We start from the raw sequence: 10829 nt of genomic DNA on the forward strand, positions 1-10829 counted from the left end.
TAAATCTCTCCCTCACAGAGCGTCTTCATGGAGATCCCTCACTCCGGGCAGAGCGGGCAAGTGTGTGTGAACCGGGTGGGGCTGGGGCACGAAGGGAGAGAGAGTGCGTGTAACGGGGGAGGTCCTGGGCGGGGGGCAGGGGTGGGGGATGTGGGGAGTGCGTGAGGTGTCAAGGAGGTGCTGGTGATAAGGAACGGCAGGGTGTGTGGAGGCTTGGTAGTGGTTTGGTTGAGAAATGAGGTGGTGTGAGCAGAAGTAAAAAAAGTGAGGGTGGCGTGTGAGTGGCGGTGGTGGAGTGGGATACGAGGGATGAGTGGTGCAGGGAAGACCTGGAGCGAAATGGGGGCGAGGTGGGGGTGGGGCGCGTGTGGGGTTGTGGAGAGGTGATGCGGCATTCGCAGGGAAAGGGCCGAGCAGGCGTGGTCTCCCAAAGCCTGGAGCCCGAGCAGCCAGAGGGTGGCTCGCTGGCTGCGCAGGCGCTCATCGCCTCGGTGGGGTCTGCCTGCGCCGGGTCGCGCGTGAGCTTGCCCAGCCTCCATCTTCTGCTGGGCCGGACGCAGCGGTAGGCCGTGGTAGCCTGGCAGGGGAGGCAGGGGAGGCAGGTGAGGGTTACCAACTGTAGCCGCTGCTCTCGTCCCTTCTTCGCGGTGCGTGTAGTGGGGCCTCAGGTCTCAGCCGTAGACATCTCTGTGAGCCGGGCAGGGCCGAGCCCCGAGCTCGCAGTCCTTGAGTTCCCTATGTCTGGTGCGTGTGCGGCGGACTTCAGCCGTGCAGACCCTGCTTGCGCCATCCCACCGGGCGCAGTACCCTGGAGCTGCCTGCCGCGGGGGAAGTGAAGTCTGGGACTGCGTCTGGCCTTGGCTGTGTCTGTGCCGGTCCTGCCCCGGGTGGACGCGTCTCAGCCGCGGTTTCTGGGAACCGCGTGTTCTCAGAGAGGCCGGCTTGGGCCCCTACTCCTGAGGCGAGCTTGTACCCCGCGATCCACTAGACAAAGCGGCTCTGCTGAGGTGAGGCGGGGCCTGCGGAACCGGAGGAGACGCCGGTCCTCTGACCCGACGAGCTCGTTGCCCAGTGGGCCGAGGCTTGGGTGATTTCGGCTCATTCAGAAACCCTAAGAGACCATGATTCACCGGGCAGAGAGAAGGGAGCTGGAGTAAGAATGGCAGTCGGGGGTGGCTGGCGAGAGAAACGCCTTCGTTGGAGAGATGTTGAGGGGACTCCACGGCCCGAAGCTTCTATTTCATCTCATCCTAAACAGCATCCCGCAGCTGTCCGCTCTGCGTTCTTCACTGATTCTCTCCACAGGCAGACAGCTTCCTAACCCCAACCACCGCCTTGTCTGGCATAGGAGATGTGCTGCTACACTGTCTTTCCTGATCTCATAGATGGCGTAGGGAGGCTTTGCCTGGGTTTTCTATTTTTGTTTCATTTGAAAGAGGAAAAAAAAATGGGCCTGAAAGGAAAAATGACTTGCCTGAGATCAATAGGTGTGAACAGAAGTCAGAGTCCCTGACTCTGGATTAATGCTGTCCATACAAAAAAAATTTCCGTTAAAAGTTACTTTTGAGAGACAGCAAAGTAGCCGAGACAGTTTTTTAAAAAGACTTATGCTTGGCTTGGCGCCTGTGGCTCAAGTGGCTAAGGCGCCAGCCATATACCCTTAAGGAGGCAGTCAAATCCAGCCCGGGCCCGCCAAACAACAATGACGGCTACAACCAAAAAATAGCCAGGCGTTGTGGTGGGCACCTGTGGTCCCAGCTACTTGGGAGGCTGAGGCAGGAGACTTGCTTGAGGCCAGGAGTTGGAGGTTGCTGTGAGCTGTGATGCCACAGTACTGTACCCAAGGGGACAGCTTGAGGCTCTGTCTCAAAAAGAAAAAAAAAAAGACATATGCTTAAAATACCTATATATCCCTGTTTCCAAAGCTTCAATGTGGATTCTTTGACTCAGAAATGAACATTACTATGTCAAAATAGATGTACAAAACAGCCTTGAAGTGGATTCCCCAACACACATATCGGTTTTAATGAAGGCATGATGTTTCATCTTTTGAGATGCTGGGGTTTTTTTTGTTTTGAGACAGGGCCTTGCTTTATTGCCCAGGCCAGTGCAGGGACATGATCATTAACCACTGCAGCCTCCAACTCCTTGGCTCAAGTAGTTGTCCTCCCTCAACTTACTGAATAGCTACAGGTATGAACCACCAAACCCAGCTTATTTTTTAATTTTTTTTTTTTTAAGAGATGTGGTCTTCCTATTTTGCACAGTCTGGGCTTGAACTCTTGGCTTTAAGGCAGGGGTCCTCAAACTTTTTAAACAGGGGGCCAGTTCATTGTCCCTCAGACCATTGGAGGGCCGGAATGTGGGCCCTGGGACGAGTTGGCTGCTAAGCAGGACAGGCAGCGGCAGCAAAAACACCTGGCAGGCTGGATAAATGTCCTAGGTGGGCTGCATGTGGCCCATGGGCCATAGTTTGAGGACGCCTGCTTTAAGGGATCCTCCTGCTGCAGCCTCCTGAAGTGTTGAGGTTAGGAGCATGAGCCACCATATCTGAAGTGCTGTAATGTGTTTAATCAATTCTGGTTAAAATGTTGTCTGCGTGTGGTGGCTCACACCTCTAAACCTAGCACTCTGGGAGGCTGAGGGCAGTAGATTGCTTGAGTTCAGGAGTTCAAGACCAGCCTGAGCAAGAGCAAAACTGTCTCTACTAAAAATAGAAAAACTAGCTAGGTGTTGTGGCAGGCACCTATAGTCCCAGCTACTCAGGAGACTGAGGCAGGAGGATCAATTGAGCCCAAGAGTTTGAGGTTGCTGTGAGCTGTGATACCACAACACTTTACCCAGGGTGACAGAGTGAGACTCTGTCTAAAAATAAATAAATAAATAAATAAAAATGTTGTTAAAGCAATGGGAAACACTCCAGGTTTAAACTCCATGAAATCATACTGGGGACACAAAAGGACATAAAGATGTTTCCTTTCTTCTGCAAGATTAAGAACACTGATTGGGTATGTGGGTGTCAGTGGTAAATCAAGCAGGTGCAGAGCCAGTCAGATCTCTCATTCTGTTCCTCTTTCCTCTTCTTCCAGGTATGCTGTTTGGAGAATAGGTTCTGTGATCTTAGAGGAGGAGTAGAAAATGAACAAATCCCAGGTGAGTTCTTTTTCTTTATTCCCTATTTTGTTTTTCTTTATTTCTTATTTTGTATCCTTTGCTTTTATAAGTGTTCATATATTCAGTTGGAAAGTAAATAAAGAGTGACTCTTGGCTGACAAGCAGGCAGAGATTGGCTGTCACTGTGTGGTGAAAGGAGAACAGCAGATTTGTCTTTTATCTTCCTAATCCACATGTGACTTTCACTGGCCACAAGAAGCAGCCTACCAGTTACCGCAGGGACAAAGACTTCCTGGCACTGGAGTCTGAAAAAAAGGTCTTTGAAGGTCTTCATGGAGTGAAGAACCTTGCAGTAAACTTCCGATTGCCTATAATTGTTCTTTGTCAGAAGTGTAGGGTAGAACTCAGGTTTTATTAAGGGATCAAAACAATGAGGATGTGGTAGAGAGCTTCCAGAAGTTCTCTTTTGATGTAGGGGCAAAACTTAAAACTGTCCAGAGAAATGAAATAAATGGACTGCATATCATTGAAATAACTTTTATTTGTATGTGTATTTTATGCTCTAATGGTAATAAGCATTGTTTCATGTACTTATTTACCATCTGTATGTCTTTGGTGAAGTGTCTATTCAGATAGTCATATATCTAGAATATATACTTAAAAAAAATCTCAATTGTGCCCATTAAAAAAAATTCAGTTGCATTCTGGATTGCTTGAGCTTAGGAGTTTGAGACCAGCCTGAGCAAGAGTTAGACCCCCATCTCTAAAAATAGCTGGGCATTGTGGCAGGCACCTGTAGTCTTAGCTACTCGGGAGACTGAGGCAAGGAAATCATTTGCGCCCAAGAGTTTGAGTTGCTGTGATGCCACTACACTCTACTGAGGGTGACAAAATAATAAATAAATAAAAATTAATTAAAAACTTGGGTTGTTGTCCTATTATAGAGATGTTTTTTAAAAAGTATATATTCTAGAAATAAGATGTATTTTAATATATATTTTAGAATTTCTCCCGTTTTGTGGCTTGCCTTTTTGTTATCAGTGTTTTCTGAAGAGTGAAAGTTTGTAATTTTGATGGCATCCAATTAGAAAGGTTTCTTTTATAGTTCATATTTTTTACATGTGTTTAAGAAATCTTTGCTAAAACCAAAGCCCCTAAGATTTTCTCTTATGCTTTCTTCTTGTGGTTTTGTGATTTTTAGCTCTTATGCTGAGATCTCTGCCCTATTTTTTTTTCTTTGCATTTAGCTATCCAGTTGTCCTAGTACCACTTCTTTCTTTTTTTGTCCTTTTTTTTTTTTAGATAGAGTCTCACTTTGTCATTCTTGGTAGAGTGCTGTGCTGTCATAGCTCACAGCAACTTCAAACTCTTGGGCTTAAGCAATCTTCTTGCTTCAGCCTCTTGAGTAGCTGGGACTATGGGCACCTGCCATCAATGCCTGGCTATTTTTAGAGAGGGGATTTTCTCTCTTGCTCAGGCTTGGCTCAAACACCAGAACTCAGGCAGTCCATAGCCTCAGCCTCTCAGAGTGCTAGGATTACAGGTGTGAGACTAGTCTCCAGTTTTCTGTTCTTATAATGTCTCTGTCTGATTTCATATAATGTTGATTTCATAGAATGAGTAGGAAATGTACTTTTCTCTCTTCATTTCTCTGGAACATTTTATGTAGAATTGATATTAGTTCTCCCTTAAATGTTTGGTAGAAGTCCCCTGTGAAACCATCTGGCTCTGGAGCTTTCTTTGTGGGAAGATTATTAACTACAAATTCAATTTATTTAATAGATTCAGATGAGAGGATTTTTTCTTCAATATTCTTTGGTAGTTTGTGTCTTTTGAGACATTTTTGTCTTTGTGTTCCCTTGGCATAAAGTCATCTTATGCTCTCATTTTCCTCATATTTTTAGATTTCTAGTGATATCACCTCTTGTTCCTGATATTGGTAATACGTTGTCACTGGCTCCTCTTTTTCTCTCTCTTTCTCTCATCAGTATGGCTAGAGATTTAAAAATTTTATTGGTATTTTCAAAAAACAAACTTTATATTCCATTGTTTTTTTATCTATTTTTTCTGTCCTCTAGTTTATTATTTTCTTTTCTCATCTTTCCTTTTTCTGATTATTTGGGTTTAACTTGCTTCTTTTCTGGCTCATTAAGGTGTGAGATAAGTTGATGATTTCTTTTCTTATATAGACATTTTAGTGCTTTAAGTTTTCTTCTATGTATCACTTTAGTTGCATCCCACAACTTTTTATATATTATGTTTTCATTTTTTATTCAGTTCAAAATGCTTTTTTGTTGGTATTTTTCCCCTTTGTTACTTGTGTTATTTAGAAGTATATTATTTAGTTTCCAAATACTTAGGGATTTTTCAGAGTTTTTTGGTTATTGAATTTCTTATTTTTTATTGCTTTCAAATTGTGTAGCCAGAGAGCATATTTCACTTGATTTGAATATTTTATCATTTATTTAGACTGATTTTGTGGTTCATAATATGATCTTTCTTGGAAAATAACCCATATGAAATTTAAAAGAACATGTATTTGATTGTTGTTGGGTGTAGTGTTCTATAATGCTCAGCTAAGTCCAGTTTGAGAGTGTTGTTCAAGTTTTGCAAATCCTTTGATGATTTTCTGTCTGCTTCTGTAAATTACTGAGAGAGAGGTGTTGAAGTCTTCAGGTGTAATTGTAAATATGACTATTTTGTTTTCCATTCTATTAGTTTTTGGTTCATATGTCCTAAATTTCTGTTACTAGCTTCATATGCAAGTATGCTGAATGTGATAGTCCACTTGCTGAATTGGTGGTGCCTCTGCGCTCTCACCCTGTGCAGTTTTTGTTTTGAATTCTCCTTTGGCAGATAATATAACTACAATGGCTTTCTTTTGATTTGTAAGTGCTTCATGTCTTTTTCATCCCCCTTTAATCTTCTCTTTGTTTTGTATGTATTTAAAGTGGGTTTCTTATAGATTGATGTTTTTCAGCCTTTTTTGTTTCACAGCATACTTGAAACTATAGTTAAATTTCCTCAGCACACTTAAATAATGTTGATTTAAAAAAGAGTAAAAAAACACTGTGCTTTGAACTTCTTTCAAAAATAATTTAAATGTAATTTAAATCTTTAAAATTTTTGTGGCACACTTAAGATCCTGTGTGCCACAGCATACTGGTTGAAAATCACTATTGTAGATATATAGTATATAGCTGGGTCTTGTGTTTTTATTTTATCAAATTATCCCTGCCCTGGCTCAGCACCTGTAGCTTAGCGGCTAGGGTGCCAGCCACATACACCAAGGCTGGCTGGTTCCAATCCAGCCTGGGCCTGCCAAACAACGATTAGGTGGTTAGGATTATAGGGATGAGACTAGTCTCCAGTTTTCCGTTCTTGGATAATGAACCAAAAAATAGCCGGGTGTTGTGGCAGGCGCCTGTAGTCCCAGCTACTTGGGAGGCTGAGGTAAGAGAATCGCTTAAGCCCAAGAGTTTGAGATTGCTGTGAGCTATGATGCCATGGCATTCTACCCAGGGTGACAGCTTGAGACTCTGTCTCAAAAAAAAAAAAAAAATTATCCCTGCCTACTTAAATAGGAGTGCTTAAGCCATTTAAATTTAATGTTATTCATAGTGTTGGGTTTAATGATTAGAATCTTGGTATTTTCTATTTGTCTCATCTTTTGTTGTTCCCTTTTTTTTTTTTTTATTGCCTCATTTTGAATTGATAGTATTTCAGTGTGGTTTCATTTATTATCCACTATTGGAATTTTAGGTATACCTGTTTGTTTTATTTAGTAGTTATTCCAGGGGTTATAATATGCATATTGATTTCTTCTGTCTCTTAAATGATATTATGCCAGGTGCCATAAAGTTCATGTGCAGTTTAACAGTGTGCAATTTAAAATTGCACGTGAACTTTATGGCCATGATATACTATTTCATATAGAGAGACAGAGCCTTAATAACAGTTTCATTTCTTCTTCTTCTTTTTTTTTTTTTTTGAGACAGAGTCTTTATTTTGTCACCCTTGGTAGAGTGCTGTAGTGTCATAGCTCACTGCAACCTCAAACTCTTGGGCTCAAGTGATCCTCTTGCCTTCGCCTCCTATGTAGCTGAGACAACAGGCATGTGCCACAACACCCGGCTATTTTTTAGAGATTGGGTCTCACTCTTGCTCAGGGTGATCTTGAACTCCTGAGCTCAGGCAATCCTAGGATTACAGGCATGAGCCACTGCACCTGGCCTCATTTTTTCATTTATTTCCTTTTGTATAATTGTTACCATGCCTTTAATTTGTAGAATACATGGTATTATTATTAGCTTTATGTTGTCAACGTCTTATTAAAATTAGAAAAAAATTCTTTTTTATTTGCACATATGTTTAGCCATTTGGTATTCTTTATTTCTGTGTGAAGATCTAAATTTATATCTGATATTATTTTTCTTTCTTTAACTGTGATTTGTGTTTTTAATTATCTTACATTATGATCACACATAATTTTAAAATTTGTGTATATCTCTTCTATTTTTTTTTTTTTTTGAAAAAAACCCCCAAGCTATCCCCCTGGGTAGAGTGCTGTGGCATCACAGCTCACAGCAACCTCCAACTCCTGGGCTCAAGCGAGTCTCCTGCTTCAGCCTCCCAAGTAGCTGGGACCATAGGCACCCGCCACAATGCCCGGCTATTTTTTGGTTGTAGTTGTCATTGTTGTTTGGTGGGCCTGGGCTGGATTTGAACCCACCACCTTAGGGGTATGTGGCTGGCGCCTTAGCCACTTGAGCCACAGGTGCTGAGCCTATCCTATTTTAATCCAAACAATGAGTTGGTAAAAGCACCATTACCAGTCACACATATACAGTTGTTATACAGGTTTATGTATTTCTGAAGAGTTGTTTAAAGACAGTCCCAAATTGTAACTTAGTCTGACTTACGTAGTAAATAATTCAACAGTTTAATTTGCTATTTCTTGACATACTGACTTTTAAAAGCCGGACCTTATAGATCATCAATAAATAAGAGAAGAGTTCAGTATTCTTTATGTGACACACTAAAATGCCTTTCAATAAATAACAGGCAGCATTTTAGTAGACTCAGGGAAATTAGATTGGCATAATTAAGATAAAAAAGACAAAGTAAACATTGTTATCTTCTGTCCAGCCCTCACCTTTAACAGGTTAATGAATACCAATTGAAACAACATTGAGTCTTGTTTGGTTCTGAGACAGTGAAAGGATTTCCCCAGTATTTAAATATATTCACATAATCAGTTATATAAATCCTAATATAAAACCAATCTTCAATAGGTTTTGGGATGGCAATTTACTACCTTTGTGAAAAGGTAAACATCACTAATTAATCTAAACATATCCTTAGAAAGGGACAACAGTGATAGCATTTACTGAGCTGGAATCACTGTCAAAATCCAAAAAACTGATCATATTCATTTAAGCAAAAGCCAGTCTTAGTTAAATCAGAACTGTCCAACAGAAATATTCTGTCACTCATTCATGATCTGAATTCTGGTAAATGCAACCAACCAAATTATGGTACACATAAGAAAAGCTGTGAGATATTTCTTTTTTGTAATAAATAAGGCAGTGGCCAACTATTACTCATTAGTAGCTTTTTTGAGATAAGCAATCAAGTCTGCCCTTTCTCCCTTCGTCTTAATGCCGGCGAAGATCATTTTTGTTCCAGGGATGTACTTCTTGGAATTCTTCAAATACTCCCATCAGTGTATCCTCTCCCCAGCTGATGCTTTTAAGCCAGCAGCTGACCTGTCTTCTGCCCAAAGAGACCGTGGAGATTTGACCCAGTCTTGTGCTTGCCTCCCTTTTTCATAGTATGGCACTGGGCATGCTTCTGAACAAAAATCTTTGCCTTTCTCAATACACCCATATTATTCGCTCTTTGGTTGCTGGCAGTATGAAAGTTCTAAGCTGGAAGCCAGACATCCTGCCATCTGGTATTATTTTTCCTTATGACTTTTTTCAACATTTTCTATAGTATAAGTCAGTGGCTGTGAATTATTTCGGGTTTTGTTTGTCTGAAAAGTCTTTGTTTTTTTTTTAGACAGAGTTTTAAGCTGTCACTCTGGGTAGAGTACTGTGACATCATAGCTCATAGCAACCTCCAACTCGGGCTCAAGCGATCCTCTTGCCTCAGTTTTTCTACTTTTAGTACAGATGGGGACTTGCTTTTGCTCAGGCTGGTCTCAAACTCGTGAGCTCAAGCAATCCAACCACCCTCAGCCTACCAGAGTGCTAGGATTACAGGCATGAGCCACTGCACCAGGCCTGTCTTCATTTTTTTGAAACATATTTTTTGCTGGTTATTAAATTTTAGGATAATGGGCTTATTTTTATCTCAACACTTTCTTTCTTTCTTTCTTTCTTTTTTTTTTTTTTTTTTTGAGACAGAGTCTCACTGTGTTGCCCTCGGTAGAGTGCTGTAGCATCACAGCTGACAGCAACCTCAAACTCTTGGACCCAAATGATTCTCTTGCCTCATCCTCCCAAGTAGCTGGGACTATAGGTGCCTGCCACACTGTCTGGCTATTTTTTGTTGTTGTTGTAGTTGTCATTGTTGTTTAGCTGGCTGGGGCTGGGTTCGAACCCACCAGCCTTGGTGTGACTGGAGCTGTAACCGCTATACTATGGGCGCTGAGCCTCTCAGCACTTTCAATTTAGTACTCTACTGACAAGAAGCCTGCTTTGATGTCTGCTGTCCTTCTTGTCTTTGTTTCCTTGTGTATAATAGCCCTTTTCTTCTTCTCTGGCTTCTTCTGAGATGTTTCTCTTTGTCACTGATTTTCAGCAGTTTTATCGAGCCATGTCATAGTGTGGTTTTATTTGTTTATTCTCCTTAGGGTTCTTTGAACTTGGAGCTGTGGATTTAGAATTTGTATTTAAATTTGGAGAAATTTTTCCCATACTTTCTTCAAATATTTTTTCTATATCCTTCCCTCTACTCCTTGGTCATCATTGATCCCTATAGGCTGCATAATAATGTCCTCTCATAGATCACTGATGCTCTGTTATTTTCATTTTTTTTTAACCCCCTATGTGCTTTGGGTAGTTTCTATTGCTATGTCTTTTGGTTTAACATTGTTATGTGGATCCTTTTGAAGTGTCTAATCTTCTGTTTATCTTTTTTGTTTATTACAATATTATATTTTTCAACCTCCAGAAATTTTATTTAGGCTTTTTATATCTTTTTCTCTTCATAATCTTCATGTTTTTCTCTATATCCTTGAGAGATCCTTGTGTGGTAGCCACTGGCTATATGTGGCTATTTAAGTTTATATCACTATTTAAATTAACTGAAAACAAATACATTTTAAAATTAAAAATTAATTTCCCTGGTTGTACTTTCCACATTTGAAGTACTCAGTAGCCAGATATGGATAATGGCTTCCTGTTTGTGCTGGTATGGAACATTCCCATCATAGTGAAAGGTCCACTGGACAGCGCTATATTCCAGAGCATTTCTTCCAAAATGCATAGCTGTCTGTAGGCCTCAGGTGATAGTTACACATCTTTGTTGGCTCCTTATTATCTTAGTCATCACACCTACCTTCTATGTTCTAAAGAGGGACAAGATGCTCCAGTGACTTACGAGAATAAAACAGTAGGTTGCTACATTTAGCTTTTAACCAGGAAAAAAAGAGCTATATTAAGCTTATCATTATTGTATATACTGGCTGCTTATTTAAAAACAAATAA

At 41.0% G+C, this 10829-nt stretch overlaps 1 protein-coding gene across 1 annotated transcript in view; it reads left to right on the top strand.

The window, feature by feature from the left end:
- The first annotated feature begins 974 nt into the window (after positions 1 to 974).
- Positions 975 to 10829, top strand: part of LOC100952320 (zinc finger protein 665-like) — a 28151-nt gene continuing 18296 nt past the window's right edge. The window contains exons 1-2 of the mRNA XM_023516531.1: positions 975 to 1007; positions 3090 to 3153. Of these exons, the coding sequence (XP_023372299.1) occupies positions 3139 to 3153 (15 nt within the window). The 5' untranslated portion in view covers positions 975 to 1007; positions 3090 to 3138. The remainder of the gene's footprint in view (positions 1008 to 3089; positions 3154 to 10829) is intronic.

Source organism: Otolemur garnettii, unplaced genomic scaffold (genome assembly GCF_000181295.1).
Source record: "Otolemur garnettii isolate 467f Iridium unplaced genomic scaffold, OtoGar3 scaffold00092, whole genome shotgun sequence".
Classification (NCBI taxonomy): domain Eukaryota; kingdom Metazoa; phylum Chordata; class Mammalia; order Primates; family Galagidae; genus Otolemur; species Otolemur garnettii.